At 37.7% G+C, this 23166-nt stretch overlaps 1 protein-coding gene across 5 annotated transcripts in view; it reads right to left on the bottom strand.

Annotated features, from left to right (window-relative positions):
* Window positions 1-23166, bottom strand: part of MACROD2 (mono-ADP ribosylhydrolase 2) — an 893560-nt gene that overhangs the window by 611455 nt on the left and 258939 nt on the right. For all 5 annotated transcript variants that reach the window (XM_069009015.1, XM_069009018.1, XM_069009017.1 and 2 more), the window contains exon 5: window positions 14614-14730. In XM_069009015.1, the coding sequence (XP_068865116.1) occupies window positions 14614-14730 (117 nt within the window). The remainder of the gene's footprint in view (window positions 1-14613; window positions 14731-23166) is intronic.

Here is a 23166-nt window from a genome sequence, read left to right as displayed (position 1 = left end):
GCCAGCACATTTAACTCTACAGCAACCATTTTAGCAGAAAGGGCACAAGCCAAGGTAAGAAAACCAATCTCTGATGCATAAATATGGATTGTGACACTGCCACAACCTAACCAATTGTTGTTAAATGTCACAGGAAAACTTGCAAACTACATTAAGCTCCCCAAAAGGCTTTACAAGCAAAAATTCTCTGCCACCACTTTGTTCAGGTTGCTGAAATGACAACTTCAACAGAGGGCAAACTGAACTTTTTCTCATAGAAATTCTCTAACAGCAAGCACCATTCCTCCTCTCAAGCAAGAAACTACTTTTTTTTTTTTTTTTAAATTGTTCCATTCCCTTCTCTAAGTAGAAAAAGTACACCCTATTATTAGCTTGCTATTGTCAAGTAATCTGAAACATATAGGGATGTAAAATTAAAGCTCTCACAAAACTGACAGAAGCTTCAAAAATCATTCCACATCACTTGATGATTCCTGCTTCACTAAGTTTTATTGTTCTCCGGTCTAGTTAATCTTCTGATATGTAATGGTTATTGTTCCAAGTATTTTGAAGGCTTATACTTAAGCAGGAATATGGGAATGGTTATGTAGGTAACTCCAAAATCAATCCCATTAGGGTAGAAAAAAGATTGATGCCAAAACTCCTCTCTTACAAAGATAAAATGCAAATGTTCTACAGAAAGTGAAAAGAGCTCCTCAGGGAATTGTTAGGAACTGGGCAAAAGAGCAATGCAAACGTTTCGTTAGTCAAGTAGAAACTTGAAGGAAGAGAACCAGGAGTGCTTGTGAGAACAGCACAGCTCTGCCAGCACAGGCAGCACCAGAGACATCACTGACCTTGCATGCGCATGGAACGTCAATAAAGTAAAAAGAAATAGATAAAGATCTGTGCGTATAAAGTATATGCCATTTTTATTCCTTAAAGGATTTAATAAATTCCACAAGTCCCCAGGAACATAAAGATAAGCTACCTGCTTATGAAGGGCAAAGCGCTATCAGTTTTCAAACCAACTCCACTGAGTTAAGGAAGGACTTCAGAGAGAAATGGCATTTAATAACATCTCTCGCTGCTCCTAAAACACAGAGCTGCTACCTAAATGGGAGCCATAATTTAACCTTCTTTGCTGAACATTGTTCTCAAGAAAACATTTCAAAATGAAGAAGGAAAACCAATTTACTTGTCTCCTTCTCAGCCTGTTTTTTAGGACTGAATTCTCCATACAGTACAATTACGTTCTGAATGCATTAAGTATAACAAATACTCAGGAAAAAACCAGCAGTTTATATTAATGATACACCTAAATTTCTTTGATTTTCAAATATTTTAATAAAAGAAAATATGAGAATGTTAAGGGTGTTCAGCTGGAAGAGGAAATTAGAAAGATAAATATAACACAGCCTCTTTAATCCAAACATTTTCTTTAAAATAAATTCCACTTTCAAGCTTCATTTACAATCTCATTTGCACAGAGTTGCCAATCCTGATTAGCCCAAATGAACTCCCTAAACATGAAGGTGAAATCTCCCAGACAGTGATATAGCAGGAGATTAGAACACCTGCAGACATACAGTGTGGAACAAGAGACTTTCTTTTTACTTGGAATTACCCTCAAATGAATACCTTCAAACATAAATGTACAAAAGAAGGGATCTCACAATCCGTGGTTAAACAGAAACCTTGCATTTTAAAGCTAAAGAAATGCATTCTGTTTGAGGCCAAAAGCTAAGAAACAAAGAAGTCTCTCTAGCTTTACAAAACAATGATCCTTTAAAAAGGGAGAAAAGCATGATTTTTACCAAAGTCTGAAGATACTTTTAATAGGAACTAGCCATGAGTGATGTCACAGTAGGCAAGATAAAAAAATATTCGCCCAACTCACCAATGGAACACGTAATTCCCCATGAAAACCTAAAGCACAACCGTCTAGAAAGCCACAATTTCTTCAAAAAAACCCAAACAACTGATAGTTTAAAAGATTCTATGTATATTGCGAGACTGATTGCAAATGAAAACCCGGGTCATGAAAGTAAGAAATAAGGTAAGAAAGAAAGTAATAAAGAATGATTTTCACACCCAGCAAATCATCACATGCCATCTCTTCCAGTTGATTATGGCATTTATTTGGTCAAGTATTCACAAGTTAAAACTCCATGTGTTTAATCATAGTCTGGCCTGCTATAAAGCATTATGTCTTAAGTCTTTATTCGATCAGAAGGCAAGCTTAGACTAGTTCTCGCAACTTTGAGAAATTGCAGTCAACCATTTCTCAATATCTGATAGGAAAGAAGAAGAAGAAATGCATTTTAAAATGGGTATGGTTTGATCATTGATACACAAGCCATGTTTCAAGAGCTGTGATTGGTAAAAATTAAGGAGGATTCCCTGAACGTATGGAAGAGTATGGCACATAGCACACCTCGTGTAAGAAAAAAAGAAATGATCTTTTTAATGCATATATTAAAACAAGGTGCATAACAGATGAAAAATACATATCCATGAAAATACACAATAACAAGACTGAGAGATCACCAGTTGAAGTGACTGCACAAGGAAGTGCTGGAAAGAAGAAGGAAAGCTTGAAGAAGCAGAAAAATGCAGAGGTAGGAGAAGGACGATATACTTGCCAGGAGCAGCATTTAAAGAGAAACTGTAGTTAATTGTACACTGTTACTTGTATGCCTGCCATTTTACCAATTTTGAGGCTAAAGGTGCAGCATATAATGGATGCTGGGCTGGGAGCCAAATCACAGCTCCTGATGTTGAACATCTACATACTGTAAGCCAATAGAAGTGCTTTTATGATTTAAAACACTGGGAGGTAAATACATTGTATTTACATTGATCCAAACATCAACAGCACATCCCCGTTACAGTTTCTCCAACAAAAGACACAATAATTCAAATGAGCATTATCACTGGTTTGTATTAAGGAGGGCCTGAAGGAATAGTTAAATGGAAAGCCCTCTTTTAAAGAAACACATTGAATTCCTCTGCCATAGGCTGGGACATATGTTTGACTGGTTAGGTAATATGGGAAAGTGAGCAAAGTGTGGGAGGGGAACAAACGTGTTTTACACATGAGGCTCAAAGGGGCACTATCACCTTGGAAGCATTTATTTCAGAGCAGGGCTCAGTAAAACTAGCCCTGCCTAAAGCTTTCCCAGGTTTAAAAACACTGAATTCACCCCCTAAAAAACTAGGCAGACAAGGAAACCGTTCATTCACCCTACAGGGGTACATCAAAATCTCAGACTGATGAAAAATCACAAGACAGGGACTTACCACGCCTGCATCTAATATGAATCACCATTTATTTAATAAAAGAGGATTCTTACAAGGTAGCAGATTAGATAATGGGTTACAGAGCAATTGCTTATACACATCTGATTCAAATCCAACACTGAACAGGAGTGACAGAAAATTATTACCAAATTATGCCGGCTCAGTGGATTACTCAAACTGCTCTAACACCCTCAGTTTGTCCTCACTGGGTATCACTTCGATACAAAAGTCACTTCCATAGTTGGAATTAATTCAAAGAATACTTCAAAGAACAGAATATTCCAAAAACCGAAAAAATTATGTTCCTTTCCTACTAAAGACAGTCAGCCTAAGTCAGATTTGGAAACTTTCTCCTTCCTATTGTTGTCATGCCAGTCCACATGTCTAATGTGGGTTACACACACAGACAGGTATTTTTTATTTCTAAACAAGCAGTTAAATTCTGCATCCCTGCAGGCATGAGGGTGGCTCTGAGCTGTTTGGGAGGAGCAGTGGAACGAGCTCTGAAGCTACAATTTCTTCATATGCTACAGCCAAACACAACACACCAAGCCGCATCACAGCATGTGAAAAAGGCCAGAGCCCCCCAGCTCTTTCGTCTACAAGGTGAGGGTTTGTTCCACCTTAGAGGATTTCCTTTCAGAAATGTTGTGTCTGCTGTACAGGGGATTTACTCATTCGTGCTGCCCTGATTTTCTGATTCATGGTCATTGGGCCTCTAAAATATTGTTACTAAAAAAAAGACCGAATAAGTCCTCTCTCATTTTCAGCCTCACCCTCTGTGTATGATCACAAGGGATTCTCTGACCCATGAACTAACTGCTCTTTTTGACACAACTGGCTGGTAGGAAAGCTAAATAAAGCATTGTCTAAAATCAACAACAAAAAGACCGGGGGGGGAGGGAGAAAGAAAGGAAATCTTACTGTGGTTTTAGAAATCTTAAGTGTTACAAGTTATATTAACTGGACAAAAAGTATCTGGGGAATGTAGAGAGAACCCCAGATGCTCCAGCTGAAAAATTAAAGTTCCATACAGAAAGAGGACTCTTGGACGTGTAGGCGCAAAAGGACATCCATGTATCTGAAAGACTCAGAGACCTCCATTGTGGATCTTCTGCCTCTTCTCTGATGCCTTTGAACTCCCCATGTGGGAAACATGTATAATACAATTTTTCTTTACTTCTACACTAATTATTCCCAAGCTAACACAGTGGTAGTCCCTAAGCAAGACAGGTAATAAATATTCTTTAGCAATAAATCACAACAAGAGGAGAGTTTTTATGTCCTGTGAAAAACAAGCACAAAGCAGGGATCTGGCAGTTCTGGAGGCAGTTTTATCCTTCCTTTGGCTGGGGCCAAACATTCAAAGGCAAAACTCACTTTCAGAAATTGTTTTTCTTTGGCAAGTGTAAGATTGTGATTTACAGTGACTTGTTTTCCATATTTGTTTTGTTCAACTCTCTGAAGCGAAAGAAATCCACCAATATCCATGGCTTCGCAGTCAATTTTGCATTAACTTCAGTTTCAGCTTCTCATGAATAGAGCTGTATTGCAACGAATTAATTTTAAATGAACAGTCTTCCCTGGGACCATTTCTGCTTCATTTTGGGGGGGGGGGGGGGGAAGTTGTTTCAAACAAGATTATACCTCTGACAGGATTACACCCAACATAAATGCAATCTTTTACTTGAGTGAATTGTGGTTTTCAAAACTGCGAGCTATCAGAGTGTATTATATGACATTATTTTGCACCCATGACACCTCTCAAAGTATCAAGGGGTTTTTTCCTCCTCTCTGTGTCACATATAAACACGTGTGGAGATTCCCCAGTTCTGTTGGAGGATTAAAATTGAATAACGCAGCTGTTACAACAAAAACGCTTCAACAGAAATTGTTGTGTTTATAGGTACTTCAAACAATTTACAGTCTTGCCTTGATGATCTGCTGTTTACAGCCCATAAAGACTATGAGATATTTAAACAATATTCTTATTGTATTCTTACTTTCTCAAAATCATCCCACGTTTTAATTCTAATGAAAACATTGTATGAAATTATACTGGAAGTGTAGTGAAAAAGTTGAAAAAAGAAAAAAAGTGATCCAGACAGACATAGATATAATCAGATATCAAAGGGGTTATTTTTAGTGTTGCAAAGCATTTCACATTTATGTATTTATGTGCTTATTTATTTATAAGCCTTGAAAAGCTACCAGCTACTTTTACTGAAAAACTAAATAGGAAGCATACTTAGAAGAGTGCAGTGATGCTCAAACACATTGTCATGTTGAAACATAAAGGTGGTCAGACATTTCTCTGTCCATTTCTCTGACATATCACTAGGAAATACAAGAATTCAGACCACTGTGTTAAAGGGAATTCAGTAAAACCCACTTTCCCAAGGAGCCAGAAGAGAGATTCGTATCATGACAAAAAGCTGAGCAAGAGTATGTAAGAAGACGTAATTCAAAGTTCATCACAGTTGTTTAATTAATAATTTCTTCTACCTTCTTACTGCATAAATTATAGAAATTATACTCACCTACAAACCAACACAGGGGCAGAAACAGCCATAAAAACTTTATGCTGAGTGTTTCACATCTCTCATGAATACAGTTTCCTCCTAAACCTGGTCCTAGAACTATTATCAGTCTCTTGGAGTACTGCTGAGTCTTTTAAGTCACAGTTTGGGTTTTCTGTTAACATTTAAAGACATCCAGAAAGGTCTAAAGCCCAGATCAGAGTGACTGCTGTGCCCTGCAGATGATGGATTTCAAAGCTCCTCTGTATTCCCAGCAGTGAAAGTTCAGTCCAAGTTCAGAAAGCTGAGAACCCTGTGCTGCAACCATTAAAAACTTCTCCAAGTATTCTGTAAATAGCCAAAAATGAACCACATCCAGAAAATACTTTTTCTTATCAGCTAATTAATCTAAAAGATATTGCCATCTATTCAGAAAAGAATAAATGGTACAACACTTGCCAAGCCATGCAATGGTGTAAATAATCTGCAACCCTGACTAGCTTGCACAGAGCTACAGATATACAGCAATGTAAATGTGTCCCCTCCATCGCCTGCTTTGCCTTTTTTTATGTTTGAAAAAGGTACAAAATCACTGACAGCAGCTCAAGAATCTTCATAAACATCATCGAAAACTCACAAACACCAAAAAAAGAAGAAATTAATCTGAGAATTATAAGAAATGAAAAAAAACCCCAAGCCCAGTGTATGTTCTTCAACTTGCATGACAAGTCAAATGAAACTTAAAAGAAAAAAAAATCTGTGTGAAGGCAGAATTAAGAAAAGGGGGATGCTATCAGAAATCTCAAATAAAGGGGGAACTAATTTCTAGTGCTGAACAGCAACAACAACAAAAATCCACGTGAATTTCATCCCCATACTTGAGTGTAAAACATCCTGGATTGTGTTCTCTTTTCACCAGCGGTGAAACAGCATCTTCAACATGCAAAATAATACCAACTTCACTTCTTTTTACTATCTGATTAATCAGTATTTAGATTCCTTCCTACAGCAATTAAAACATTATTTACACCCCATAGTCTCTGCTGTTTTCTTCCTGAAGAGAAATGTTTCAAATGTTTGACCTTAGTTTTCACCAAGAAAACCCCTAAGTACATAGATCAAAACATTGTTACGTGGAACAGCCTCCAAATTCCTCTGCTGGGTGAAACAAAGATCTTTTAAAAACCATTTTACGTAACCTTCTCATCCTTTCCACTTAAGCCTGGTCTAAAGCAATCACATTACAGGTAAAGAAGTTCTCACAAAACAGTCCTGCTTTTTCATCTGTATTATTCCTTCAAAATATAATCAGAAAAAAGACCCCAAAACCAAATTAGCAACTTTAAACCTCAATGGTGAGGTTTGTGGGTGAGTGAAGAACTCCAAAAAAATCAGAGTACCTTTCAGGTTCATATTTTTCCTTCTGCTTTATTTCAGAATAGTAGAAAGAAAATCCTTATTTATTACTTATGATCTGATTACTTCCATTTGCAAATAATTCCTCATATTTTTGGCTGTGTAATGTGCAGATTCAGCACAAAAAGGACTCCTATTCTTTGCTTTCAAGACAGAAAATTAGGCTGTACTGTTTTTAAAACATTCGAGCTACAATCATATAATTATTATTAATCTGAAGAACTGATATGAAGGTAATGACCTCTGAGAGGCTCCAATTTTAAACCTTTTTGCTACCCTAGGGAGATGGAGGATCAGCAGTTAGTGTTCTAATTCAAGCCCCAAGCCTGTGCCAACACACTTTATAAACTAAATCCAGGTTTGGGAGACAGGCCGCACATTTTTCAGAGACTTATCCAGCATAAATCACAAAGTGCCAACACACTATGAGGTTAATGTTGTGTTTTACTACAGTAAGCAATTTCTATCACCATTTAAAATGAGACAAGCAAAATTCAGGCAGACAAAATCTCATGCATCAAAGATTAATTTTCAAGTACTGAGCATTGGCTTTGGCTACTGAGGGAACACATTAGAGTTCCATTGCACTTAAAGGAGTATAAGTATCTCCATCCTAACCCATTCTAACCCCTTCTCCTTATCAGCTGATGGCAGTGATGAGAATTTTGTTTATTTTTCTGCTATGCATTAGACTGTTTCTTCTTTTTATTATTATTTGAATAAAAAGGACCAACTATATGCAAGTATAGGGGAAATTAAATATCTTAGCCTTAAGGGGCACAATGCCCTGCTCAAGAGCCAACATACCTGAGGAATGACTCTATGCCACCAGTGTGGAAAGGCATATTCCAGCACAAATTATTTTGCACCTAATTAGGAGACATTTTAAATACCTTACACATGAATTAAGCATTAGGAAAGTGTTTACACCTTGTAACTCACTCTCTGTTCCATCAAGGGGGTTTCCAGACGATGCTAGATGCTGATGCCAAGTAACTGTGATAAACAGTGCGGGCTGCTGTCCCCAACACACCACCTTGCAAACACAGTTCTGTGACTGCTTTCAGCAACACTGAGAATTAGACCTTTGCAGAAAATGCAGCTGTCCAGAATTACAGAAATAAGGCCAGGGAGGAAAATTCATGGCATCGGGTTTCTACCGCCTGCTATTACAGCGTATTAACACACACGTTATATGCCAATGGTAGATGCAATTACTGAGCAAATGGCTCGGGGCTCCTCTAAAATTTCTCAGTGCCCACTTCTGTCCTGGAGTTCAGTATTCAGTGACCAGATTGTAACAAGGGATGCCCAGAAGAGAAGGATTTAGATTTAGCAGTTAGGATCGATAGTAAAACATTTCCTTTAGCCACAACACATACATTTGTAACCAAACAATGAGATGTGAAACGACAGCTTCCAGCAGAGCATGCCATGAGTTAACCACAGCACGACACTGCAGAGAACACTGACAAACACACGCTTGGGTCCATACACAAATTAAATTTTAAAGAATCTATCCATTAAAAAAATGTCTATGAGCTAGGCTCAAATCCAAGGACAAAGACCATATATTCTTGTGATGGACGATTCTTGCTGATTCATAACCTCTGGTAGCTACACCACTGGTCCTGCAGTGACCAGTGACCTCTGCAGCTACACCACAGACCCTGCACAGACTTGGAAGAGAAGATGTTTGAACTTTTTTAGCTGAAGTTGATCAATGCATTCCCCATCACCCCCAGAAGTCCTAACTTCTCCCTTTTCTTATGTGTGTGGGGTGTGGGGATGTAGGTAAGGGAGAGACAAATCATAAAGCTTTACAATAAAACCCTCTCTAAAATCTAAGGAGGTTTTAGGACCAAAGAAGTAATCATTAATATTTCCCTTCCAACACATTAACAGCATAGGCAATGCATGTGAGTGTTCATGGTGAATACAGCACGTCATGAAGATGACTGGAGCCAATTAGATCAAATTAAAACACAATAAAGACATGACTGCACTTATTTTCAAAATGGTCATAAAATACATAATAGGATCTTATAAAAAAATACCTTTGAAACCCAGAAACCACTCAGAAGAAAAACACATAAATATGTGGTAAGTGGTTTTGCTAACTATAAAGAAAGCCTTTCCCAAAAGAATCTGAAAAAGAAACATACCTCTCAAGAAAAAGGGGTCTTGAACGTTGATTAGTATTAACTTGCTTTGCTTAATTTTCAAATTGGTTTTAAATGTATAAGCAATGATAAAGATTTAAAGGGATGGCAAAGAGCTGCTGCAGCTCAGCGCTGCTTCAGGAAATCCTTGTGTTTTTCCAGCTACACATTTTTTTTTCCCAGGAGATGTCATGCAGTTTGGGCACAAGGCTGACAATAACGTGAAGCTACTCAACTAAGATAAAGACTAGAAATACATCCCTCCTGGAAAACTATCCTAACATTTATGAGTTTATATTCTATTAATGATTGTGTCACCTTAGGCTGTACCTTTTTAACTGAAATTTCATCAGACTTCAGCCAATTATACATCAATTGTGGGAGAAAATCAAGGATCTTGACCAACTGAGTTAGTAGCCAAGTCAGTCTTCTCTAAGCAATCCTGTCTTGTCCACATATTGTTTGCTTTTATACCTCCCTTTCAGTTCCCAGACATATTTTCAACTCCCAGACTTACCTCTTGCCAGAATAAACAGGGAGGTAGCAAACTGAACAACCATCAGAACCATGCAGAGGAAAGCAACTCTTCAACCCTCACATATCAGAAATTTAGGATCATTTGAAGCAAAATTTATGCATTATTTTATAAACAAGGTAATAAAAATAAGTAAACAAATTTCTTTCTGGAATCCTGGAAATCTGAAAAATATCCTTAAACATTATACCCGTTTTTCCAACTGGTCAGTTTTGTAGCGCAGTAGAGTTTTGCAGTCCCATTTCTGCATATATCAACCTTTTAATTACAGCTCTGCAACTGATCTCCAAGAAAATGAGGAGAGATTTAAAAATCAGTACCCTTGCAGCCTTACTTTAAAATAATACCCTGCAAATATTCATCTTTTAAAGACTGGAAATTATGTCTACATAGCAGAAGCACACTTCTTAATCTCTGCTTTTTAATCTCCACTTTTTAATCTGATTAAACAAATTTAAAAGCTGATTCCTCCTACTGCGTTTAATACTAGCACTTCTCCTAACTGCTTATTTCACAGCAGGAACTGTCTCTGAGAGCACATTCACATTATTACTCTAGGCTGATCTTGGACCAGAAGACTTGCTATATATGCTATATATGCTATTTACTCAGGCACAGTGCTTAAAGTACTAAAAATGTCAAGCAAACAGAAAAATTTATTCTAAATATTTTAGATTTATTATGAACATAAACCATTGTATTAGAAACTGCCTAGCAAGGTGTCTCCACCAAAAGTCCACCTTTCAGATTTACTGATAGCTGGTTCTATCCCATATTAGAGGCTGTAAGATTTTATTTTCCTTGGTTTAGGGGTTTTATTATCCGACATTTTTCAGAAAAAGAAAGAAATTGTTACTAGACTTGGTAACAATAGAAAAAAAGTTCATTTGGGGGTCCTTTCCTGCATAGGTCAGGGTACCACATACCTGTGCTGGTTTTCAATTGTTTTTAGGCCTGTTAAACACCAGGCAGAATGGGACTCTGCTTTCTAATGTGTCCTGACAGGGTCTTTTTTCATAGTGAACCACTGCAAGCAGATAACAATCCACAAAGCTGTTATGGACACCTCGTTCCAGCCATAAACACAATTTACATCCAGACCATTTTCTGCCAGTAGAGCCAACTGAGACTATTAATCAAATGAGAAAGAAAACAAGCATTTGTAGAGCTTTAAACAGATACCGTTCATCTGTTATTTAAAACATGTCAGTATCAGAGTACTGCTCAATGTTTAAAGATCAGTTGTACAATATTTAGAATGAACTGTTCTTTAAAAGGAACAACAATATGAAGTACAGAAGTTAAATAATTGATGATTGGTCTGGGACAGCATTAAAGGGAGCTATCTCAGAGCAAAAGGCACGGCCTTTTTCAGCCCTCCAGAGCATGATGGAAACTTGGGCATCTGCATAGGTGTTTGCTGAAAAACAACAATAGATGACATCAACCAAATTATGTATTCAGCAAATAAGTTGGTTGGCATTTGGGGGTGCTTTGTGTAGGCTTTTGCAGCACAGGAGGCAGATGGTGATTACACTGATTTCTGTAAAACTGTACTGAATGTTACATTAAGTGGTAATTAGAAAACTCAATTTGACTTTTTCAAACAGAATACTTTTTGGTATAAAAAAGTGTGTATCTTGAGAAGTTCATAAAGAAGCATCTCCAGGCCACAGACATGTTAATCTTGGTGTGTTCACATTATTACAATAAAGAGCTGAGGAAAATGATGAACTATTTTATGTATTCTCTCCCTGAGCATTTGCTGTTACTTGTGTATTTCACAAACTGATTTCTGACTCAGATGCTCCAAGAACAAATGACAGAAAGCCAGCCTATACCCTAAATCTTTGCATTTTTCAGTCAGATATTATTTTTCAATTTTTCCTCTATGATGAAGTTATTTGTCAGACCTGTTCTTACTTAACCTAAGTAAATATAACAAAGTACTCAATAAAAATACAATAGATGGAAAAGGAGATGGCCAGAGTGGTTTTTATTTACCAACTACTAGCCTCCTAACAAAGCATAACCTTCCCTTTAGTGCCAAACTTAATCCCAGCTTCCTCCAAGTCATTTATGAAACAAAGCAAAAAATTAAACAAATGATCTTTGAATACTAAACCTTTTTTAATATGGAGTCCTTGCTGAAGCCCAAGTCCTGCATCATACAGCACACACAGGCTGCTGCGTCCTAGAGCAGCTTTGCTGAATTCAGCAAATTGTTTCCAAGAAAAGCATTTCAGGATCAAGAACCTGAGATGGGAAAATCCCAGGGGTATGAAATACAATTGTAACATGTTATAATTCTGCTAAAAAACAAAAAAACCCCACCCAAACACAACAATTCATCATGTTAAGAAATGCATTTTACATTAACTTTGTTTGTCCAACTACAGTCACAAGAAGAACAGAGACAACAGAATAAACACTTCACTTCTCAAAAAAACTGTTAATTGATTATTGTAGTTGGTCTCCTACACACAAACAGATCAATGAAAAGCAAACTCCTTGTGAAAGTTGGAAGTTAGCAGTCAACCATAACCTTCAGCAAATTGCTGGCACACAGCCTTGCCTCACAGCAGATCTGGATGGGAGAGTCTGGACCTCCTGTCACAGTGCTGCTTTCCTCACAGAAGTCAAATGCAAAATAGTTCCCACAGTTAAACTCTCATACTGTTAAGACAAAGGGACAGAGAACAACAAAAGATATCCAGTAGCTCTACAGCTCTCTAAAATATGCAACCAGTCTCGATTGCTTGATCACTTTCAGATGAATGGTTTAATAATTTAATGACCCTATAACCTAAAGCTTGTAAAGGCAAAAGTAAAAGAAAACAACAGTTGGTGAGAACACAAATACATTTTAAGGAAAAAAGCTAAGAAATCAAGAGTTTTTAATTCTCAGCCTCTGCATGTAAATTGTATGTTTCTCTCCCCATGCCTGTTGCTGCAAATGGCATCCTTCCCCTTCTCATGTTGATGCACGATCAAATACAAATAGACATGGCTTTGATGCAATTTCAATTTCTAAGAATACTGATTACGAAGAATATTGACTTTTCCCCATGCCTGGTTACAGGTTTTATTTCCAACTTCAAGTGATAATGGGTTTTCTCATTGTTTTGTTTATAATTCCTACATGAAGAACAAAGACTTTACTACAGCCTTCAAACAGGATCCCATTTTTCAAACCTAATTTAAGCAACCCCTTGAACTGCTGCAAGATTTAAAGGGAAGTCACACCTAAGGCATGACCCTTCCTCTTTCTAATCACACATCAGTTGCTTTGATACCTTGTATTTAATTTCTCCCTCTAAAGTACATGTGAGGAATTATGCATCCACTGATGAGCAGCTTTTCTGTCCCTCCAGAGATATTTTTTGGTTAAAGGGGAAGAATTAAACATCAAACATCCCCAGCAGAATAAATTACAATGTGTTATCCAACAATCCTATCCCTTTTATGGGAATCCGGTCAAGATTCGGACCATGTACAAACCCATCCTAACTAACCACGTTGAATCTTCTTCAACAATTTCCCTGACCCCTAGTCAAATTAGCCTTTCACAAATGACCATTACCATGTGGTAAAACTGTGTATAAAATATAGCAAAGTTTTTCCACACATAGAAATTACCACTGTCAAGGAAATAATTGGAAGCTCTCATCAACATCATCATCACAGAAAGCGCAAAAAATGACTGGGAAAACAGTTTTCTTAAAACAGTTTTCTTGTCTACCTAAGACACTAAGGTCTACAGGAGCCTAGAGAGATACCTGCTACTGCAGCCAGCATTTGATTTTACATGACAGTTAAAAGAGATTTAAATATTTTTGAATGAGCCATGTTCCTGCTGCAGCCTGCACATCCAAAAAAAAAGAAAAAAAAGCGAGCTTGAATTCTAGTTATATGGAGTCTGCAATGCTTTCTTGCTATTTGTATTTTCATGTCTTAATATACTAGTCTGTAAGATCCTAATTTGCAAAGATTTCCTACTTTATATTCTCACATAATAGGCTGGCCAACCAATGTGCTGTCAACATGTTAGTGTTTTCCAAGACAAACTCAACATCTACACAACACAGTCAAATAACCATCTTCCTATTTGAAATAGGAGGAAAACTTTTGACAATTCCACTTTCAAAGTGCAAAAACATTCCAGCACTGAGCTGCACTCTGTCAAAAGCTAAAGTGTGACAGATGCCTTCGCAGTAATTGCCGATCAGACACTACGTAGCAGCTGAAAACACAATAATACATCACTTTGATCTCCTGGGCCCTCAAAGTATTCACAATCAAGGAATCTGCATGAAGAACATCAAATATACAACATTTCCAAAAACTGTCTCCGCAGAACTTAAATATGATAATGTATATTTTGTTCATATTTCATAAAGCATTTCCAATCCTTTATTATGCATATGAAAGGACAGGTTTTAGCTTGCAAAAAATGAACATGAAAGATGCTTTATATTTTAGAGACATGCAAGTTTTCATCGGATAACATAGGTGAAATAATCGTTTAGAAAAGCCTGAATTGCTTTGAGGGGAAGACATTATTGCAGAACATGCTTAATTAAGTCCCACGGCTAATTTTGTAAAATGAATACCCTATTGAATTAGACTACAGGGAAATGAACCATGCACACCAGCAACACATGCTGGAAACAAAAACGCTGAGAAAGGCTTGACTTACATTTTGCAGGTAGGTCGTATCCACAGGTAATTTTGGCCTGTCCAGTCTCACAGCCACTCAGGTTGCGACACTCAGCAACTAAGCAGGGCCCGGCAGCTCGGTGAATGCAGCCATCCACTACAAAACAAACCCAGAACCTGGGATTTATTAAAAGCCACTTTTTATGTTGCCTTCACTCATGGTCATAAACATTTACTGCCTATTTTTACACCCACAGCCCAGACCAACTGATCTGCAAGTTGATATCTAAATATACACAGTTCTTTCTTCTGACAGAATTCCTGTGTTTTGCAAAAACAAGTGTTTAGTCAACTTCTGCTAATTGAAAAGCAAACGTCTAGGAAAGGTAAAGTAGAATAAAAATTTCAGTATTAGGAAAGGATCTTATTGAAGGCTCTAAGAAATTCTCAATACACATTATGAAAACAAATTTGATCCCCCTCTAAATGCCAAACTCTCTTTTACAACGTACCTCTGATACTTCCACAATTGTGCATGTCATTTAATGTCACCATGCCACTAATGCCTTATATAAAAATTCCAAGAAATAATACTTATTGATTTGAAATATTAAAAATACCTACTTTTGACCTTTTTTAATTTTTCCATTTTTTAAAATTTTGCATTATTCATGCAATATTTTGGAGTTAATTAAAAAATAATTACTAAAGGTTGCAATTGCAACTAAGTGTGCAAGAAAATAAGTAGAGTGCATAGATCTTATTACCCTCAGGAGCCAGCAAAAGAATAAAACAAGGCTGCTGGCACAGCAATTCTGCCCTCTCAACATGCAATCCAAGAAATCATCTACTGTAATTATAGCAAAAAGTTTGAGAAAAAGGATAGAAAATAATAAAGGAAGTAGTGGATGCATGAACATACTAACTACAGTAAAGCCCTAATCCAGCAGCAGCTATGGAGTTCAACTAGAAAAAACAATTTTCACATAAACTACAATATCAACTCAAAAGGCAAAATAAGCTCCAGAATAAAGGCTAAACAAATACTTATGGAGATAAGAAAGGAAGAGTCTGTATGAACATCGTTTAAGATTTATTTCAGATTTTATTTCAGATTTAACTAGTTCAAAGTTAGAGCTGTGCCCTGCAGCACGTTTGAAGCAATTAAACCACAGCAGGTTTGGAAAGCTGGGGGGGATGCGTTTTCAAGAGATTCACATCCCCTGGTCACAGCAGGAGCTGCGTCGCTTTCTACAGGCTCACATTTGGGCAACCCATGGCACTCAGTGTTCCCACCGACCACGCAGTGCCCACTGCCATGCAGGGAGACTGGGAAACTCCCTCACCCCGAGATGGTCCTTGAAGCAGCAGCGGAAACAGGGACAGGCCTTTCTGTATTAAGGCCATAATTGGTTTCATGAGGTGTTAAGTATTTCCTGAAGTCATACATCCCCAAGTGGGGAGGCAGATAACATCTTCAAACGGATGAAACCGTCTTCTGCTAAGTGCTAAAAACCTGATTGTCCTTTCTGAGGAGTTCTATATCAGAGTTCATATTCAGGTGACACAGTAGAATTGGATAAGCAGTTCCTTGCAATACTCCATACCCATCCTGGACACATTTTCACTGATTTTCAAAATGGTTTTTTGTAGTACTTTATATTAGAAAAAGATAACTACAGAATCATGTGATACTGCACTTTCAATGAAGTTTTCTAAACTTGTTTATTGAAAAGACCATGGATGGCAAGCCACCAGCTGTAAGCACATTGCACATTCTCTGTCCCAAGACAGAAAGGCTTCGTATTCTACCCCAGCTAACTTTTGTTTTTAACTTACCCAAAATCTCTGCTCAACAGAGTCCAAGATGCTAATGCAAGAATAATATTTTTTAACCTTCAGGGGAAGAAAGATTGTTTGAAATCTATCCTGTGCTCATAATATCCAATTTAATTGTTTTAAGCTAATTACTGAATGCTTTTCCAAACCAAGCAGGATAAGTAAACCAGTATGCGTTGAAACTTCAAGTGTATTGTTACAAGCAGCACCACCACAATCTTTACCAACCTTAGTACTTCCTGAGACACCAACATAAAAACAGCTCAGATGCTTAGGACTAGCACTTTCTTCATGATTCTTTACAGAGGAAGAAGTCCTCAGGAATACTGGACAAAGACTCAAGTCCATGCAAGGATTCGCTTGGTGGCTGACTAAACATTTCCACCCCTGAGATCCTTCCTGTCCCCACCAGCTTGGCATTCTCCTTTGAGCAGTGTATGTGCAATGCTCAGCTACTCTCTCAGCCAACTCAACTGCATAAACCGACCTCTTCTTCCTCAAACTCCATTCACTTTAGCACAAGTCCAGCTCAGAGCACAGCCAAACAACAGGACCTGCAGAAGGAAACCATCGCTGCTGCCAGGGAAGTGGAAGCACAGGTTTGCCACTTCGAAACCTGTGATGTATTAAAATACCCAATATTAGCACATCATGTGTCAGAGCAGCTGTTATCACATACGAGGTCCCAGCTCCCCATCTATAACCCCCCTCATGTTGGAAGGGTGCTCTTAATGCAAATACAGATATGACAAAGATGGTCTATCAGTAGTTTCCTGGAGCTGATTCCACACATGTCTGTGTCCAGCCTTTTTAAGCAAAGAAGCTCCAGAAAGATGAAAGAATAATTGAAAAAAATTGAATTCTTAACAGAGGAAAATCAATTCTATCACAACCAATCCTGACATATGACAAGGAAAATGGAAGACATCTGCCAAAAATGAACAAGTAGATGTGCATACTTCCCTTAAAAAGGTGGGACAAGAGAAAATGATTGAATACTCCAGACTGGCTTAGATGGAAGAGTAGAAATTAGCATTTGATATATTTCAGTGACTGATGACATGGAAGAATGAAAGGAGGGGGGCAGAGTTGGAGAACACCACCAACAAAATCAAAACCCAAAACCCAAACACCAAACCACTCACAACTTTCATAATAACCTTTTCTTCCTACCATACTTTATTAAATACATGAACAGAGCTGACCTCTGGTCTATGTATGCATTTTTTATTTCATAACTCGATAACTCATGCTAGAAATATTCTATGTTTCCAATAATACATACACTTCAGAACATAAGTTTGATAATTCTTAAAGCAAACCCCAAGCACTGGAATACATTGCCAAATATGAGCACTCTGTGTAACACAAAGTAAAATAATTGCAAAGGTAGAGCAGATTAAAAAATCTGATTTTTAGTCTCTGCTAAAACATGTATTAGCCACATTAATTAAGAAAGAAAAGAAGCATGGAACAGGCATGTACAAAGTATTTACATGAGATACTCTGTTTTCTGGAAGTGTGCACTAACTAGTAATGTCAGTGTACAGAGAGGCCAGCACTATTAACAAGGAAACTTAGTGGAAATTACAGATAATGACAACAACCTCAGGAGGGAAAAATGATGGTCAAAGACATTTTGTTATTCTGTAGTAATGAGGAAGAAATTTACATGATAATAATGGCATGCTGCCAAATTAATAGGAAAGTGAAGAACCCTTGATGTATTGGTTTCAGATATTTCATCTGTATTTTCAGTTTTCAGTTTGCTATATACATGCACAGCTGCATTATTCTAAACAGATCTGGAGCACATTAAACCATGTCCCACTCTTCATTGTGGAACTGGCTGAAAAACCCAGTCAAATCTGATTTGGCGGCACATGACAGTGATAAGGAATTGTGGTTTCTACAACCAGTAAAAAATGTGATATCCCTTTGAAGCCCTCACTCTGCCTCACAGTGCATGTTTTTTCTACAGGCTGCCTTCCTGTCCAGGTTTATGGAAATCTTTGGGTCATTTTCATACACAAGTGACCTGCCATTTAAGAGCTATGGGAAAGATGTGGGAAAATCCCACAGACAAAACTGTCAATCATAGCTGAAAGAAATCCCATCTCTGGTCTGCATGCTGACCGACTGGCAGCACCTGAGGGTACTGAAGAGAGGGCTTCTAACTATCTTATTAATACTGTGCTTTTTGAAATGAGTTTCAGGCTTATAAACCAAGCGATTTTGAAGAATTTTTGATAGCATTGAGTCCTGCCTGGGGCCACCAGTGAGGCAGAAAACACCCACAGGATGGTGGAAGAACACCCTCTTCTCTTCTGCCCACATCCCAAAAAACTGGCCATCCCACAATCTACCTAAGGTCCCATAAATGCTCTGAAGTAGCACGCAACACTTTGGCTTTTGAATGACTGCAAAGACTTAATGCAGGTCGACCTGTCTTTTGAAAAGGGATCCTGTTACCCAGTGCCATCATGTGTGGACAGCCCAGAAAAATTGGGTTTCTGTACTTATTGTTTCACTGTGCTTGGGTGGACAAGCAGATGGAAGGAGCTTCTCAATTCTGAAGACCTAAAAACATGAACTATATTTTGAGGGCTGAAAAAAGGCTCAAGAAACTTCAGATTCAATTCATTTCTATAGTTCAAGTTGCTCATGCTTGTGTAAAGCTATTAAAAGTAGTAGTCTGATTTTTTTTTTCATGAAAAATAGTATTAGCAATTTCATTGCATGCTTCCATAAGTTTCAGGAGCCACTAGGGACAGCACTTTGTCCTCCCAACAATTCAGCAGCAGCCATTAATGAGGAAAAACTATTTTCAAAACTACTGCAGTCAGTGACATTGGTTGCACAAAGAAGTCACCTGAAAATAATTGCTTAAAACACAGGAACAAAAGCAGGTATCAAAATAAAAATCCTACGCAAAAGGACAGCATATTAATAACAATGTGTTAAACAAAAATATGTAATCTTTGACACCATCTTTCTCCCTGTATACTGAAGGATGCTAACAGGTGAAATCCCTTCTTAATTAACTTATTGTAAAACAATTGCATTTGTTCTCCAGAACTAAAGGGTTAAAGTTATAGAGTAAAAAAAACAGCTAATTATTTACTGGCGTACAATATAGAACAAACCTATTTCTTAGAGAAAATCTCTTAAAATTGCAAATGAAGCAAAAGTACAGGAAACACAGAATTAAGGGTATCATGGGATGCTGCTTAAAAAAAAAAAAAAAAAAACCTCAGCAAAACTACCCTTGCAGTGCAGATGGTAATAAAAAAGGGTAAGGTAATCAAACACCACAGCAAAAAAATACAAACTCCTCCAGGAATAATAAGGCCCAAATTTCTTCTGTGACCTTGTGTGCAAGTCTCAACAAAGTGAAGCTATGATGTAAACAACATATGCAGATTTACTGTGTTACATTTCAAGAATCTATATAGTCTTTTTTCCTAGTTCTCTGGTGCTTTTCCAGATTTTCATTTCTCGTTTTCAGTAGGAAATTCATGAGGTTTGCTTTTTTAAGAAAGTCACCTGTGCTTGATATATCTCTGAAGTGGTACTGCTTTTCCATATGGCAAATGCCACAAGTGCATAAAACCAGGATAACGTCATTGCATCAGAGGCACTGCTGGGGACAGAAGAGGAAACTGCTTTGTGCACTGTAGCACATCTCTGCTACGCACGTCCTCCATCCTTGTGGGCCTTCCAAAAACACCCATTGCAAAGATGTATGTGGCAACCAGAAGGAAAAGAAACAAAAAAATAAACAAAAACCCCAAACAAAAGACAAAAACCACCACTCCCAAAAAAACACCACTGAACCCCCAAAAGACAACCAAGAACCAACTCACAGCGAAACCCGGCGTCATTCTGCTAAACTGGTCAAGTACCTCTGAAAGGTTCATTGCAATCAATTGCTGCCAAAGTTGCAACTGCACCTCTGAGACCGAAGACAAGGGGAAATAAATCCTGCCCATCAAGAGACAACAGGTGCTGGTCTAATGAACAAAGGTGGGGATCTTAAAAAGATTACAACACAGATGTCAGTCCACTGCTAGGAACAGCAGTTTTTATTACTGAGATGGCCTCTGCCATTGGGAAGTTTAATGAACTGAAGATTTTTAATCAATGCACTGGTTTATAGGCCTCCAACACAATTAATTTTAAAAACTTAGCAATTATGCAGTATTTCCTGGACAAAATCTCAGCGTTTAAAAGCATGGTCTTAAGCTTTATCCTTAAAAGTCTCCATTTTAAACACAAAAAGCACAGATGAATCATCTATTTTGAGACATCTAGTTCCCTTAATTAGGTTTGCAATTCATCACAGACAATCTATATTTACAGTTCCTTAAATATTCTTACTTTCAGAAACTCTTAGCACCTACACCTGACTTAAGACCAAAATGAGACCTGCAAGTCTTGATGCTTAAGCTACTGATTACCTAACTTGTCAATCCACATTCTCTGTACAGTGCCTTCCTTTCTTAAGGATCAACATTCTGAGGCTGCACAAGGGGCCTTCCAGCAGCTAGAATTAAAATCAGGAATCCTCCCAGCTCCAACCAGCCATGCTGCAGAGTGAGTTTAATGAAAAATAATAGTAAAACATAATAATCCCTTCATTCCAGTATATACTGCAAGGAACAAAACTACTCATAACAATGGCAGGTGTAAACCTTATTATAAAGTCAGACATGGGAAACTTGTATTTTAGAGTACTGTTTAGCTGAAATCCTATAAATTTAGCATTACAAACCACCAGTAATTGCCTGCCACAGCAAAAAGTGTTGGGAATTAAATTTTAAAACCTACTGGTTGTTATAAGAGAAGGTTGTCCGTATCTAGATGCAGTTCACAGTCAAGCATAACAAAAGGAGCTGAAACATCCAACATAATCAATGTCCTTGCCATAAACTGGCAAAAAACCCATATGGATAAAGAAATCAACAATTCAAAATAAAGCTCATTTACCCACGGATCTGTTAAATTTTAAGTGTGCTATATTTATTGCACACAGCCAATTATTCTTACTTTGACAAAACACAAACCAACAGGAAACTCACAAATTCTGCCAGATTTATTTTAGTTAAATATCTCGGGATACCAGAAATTCATATTAAAAATAAACAAAAAGCCAAGTAAAAGTTGTTCTGTCATGCTAGCAATGATGATTGGCAAATTCCTTCCATAAACAACTAAACAATAAAGGAAGTGTTCATTTTATCTCACACTTATGATGTCATCTTTCTTAGCCTTCGAGCTCTCTGCTCCAATTTTGTAGACAGAGCTATAATGTCAATAGGATTCACACTTTTGTCAGCCCACTCAAGCAGCATAAGGGCTCAGAGAAACACGGGGCTGATAAACCTGTCTGAATGTCACACTTTTGGCAGGAAAAAACAGTAGCAAAGGCTCCAATAATGCTTTTCCAGTTTTTCCCAGTCCAAACTGCTGACATTAAGGCATGTGTGAAGGAGCCATTCACTTCCTTTTAATTGTGTTAGTGTTAAGACACCTGACATGCCACACTCTTTTCCAGATGGAAAGGAGACAGCTAAGCCCTAAATACCTCCCGGCAGTGAGTGCAAAAACTGCTTGTTGTTGTTTACCGAGGAGGGAAGTGATAAGTCTGGAGGAATTCAGGCTACTCTGTGCTATTAAACCAAGCTCGGCTCATGCTCCTCCCAACTTGCTCCCCCAGCTTCCCAAAACAATTAAGAAGGTGCAACTTGTTTCAGGTGGTATCACCCTGAAGAAATGGGTCTGGCAACTCCAAAATCCTTTCCTCAGCCTCCTGGGCAGCTACAGTACTTTGTTTCCAGCTGGGTACTGCACAGATTGGAAGGACAAAAAGGTTTATCTACATTTCATTGCTAAGACACCTGCTTTGTCCTGGATTTTCATTCATGTTACTGTGCTATTATTACATGACTGTCATTCTTTAGTAAATATCCACATTATTGCCTTCACAATCTCCCCGAAACCCTCTTTGCCACGATGGCTATTAAGCTATTGAAGACATGGGGATACTAATGTCATACCAAGCACTGTCTGGTTCATTGAACTATGGCATCTCTTTTTCCTCCTGCGCTGTTCAGACATATTAAGTTAAATTCTGAGAAAGACTAAAGGAACAAGTATCTAATAGTAAGATAAAAAGCATGTCTTACAGTGCAATGAAAATCACATTATATTTTTAAAAAGCTATTTACTGATGTTCTGATGTTGCAATAACAAACACAGAAATGGACGAACTGGTATGATTTGCTGTCCACCTGTCTCAGCAACCTATGTCACCTGATGGCCCAAGAAAATGCTTAAAAGAACAGGGCAAGATGAGAGAAAGAAATGACCATGGCTTCCACAGAATATTCTTTCACCCTTCAGCACTGGAAAATCACAAATGTGAAAAAGACGTCTCTTCTGTATGATTATGGCCTCGCTTTTTATCTTGTGCTTTTGGCATTTTTTGTTTTGGTTTGGGTTTTTTTTTTTTTTTGTTTTGGGTGTGGGGGGTTTTTTTGTGAGCATTTTGTAAGTGTCTCAGACTCAAGCTTTTGAATTTGTATCTTCCAATTTTATGTAGTCTTCTGTATAATGCAGACAAGGAAATTAATACCACAGGTTATTCGGAGTAAAGGCATACAGCTAACTTTAAAAAGAGAATGAAAATAGAAAAACTTCCTACAATCCTTAAGGAAGTTTTTTGTTTGGGGGCTTTTTTCCCCTCATTCAC

Source organism: Aphelocoma coerulescens, chromosome 3 (assembly GCF_041296385.1).
Source record: "Aphelocoma coerulescens isolate FSJ_1873_10779 chromosome 3, UR_Acoe_1.0, whole genome shotgun sequence".
Classification (NCBI taxonomy): domain Eukaryota; kingdom Metazoa; phylum Chordata; class Aves; order Passeriformes; family Corvidae; genus Aphelocoma; species Aphelocoma coerulescens.
The sequence above is the reverse complement of the archived record's forward strand: the minus strand, read 5'-3'. Positions and strand labels throughout refer to the sequence as shown.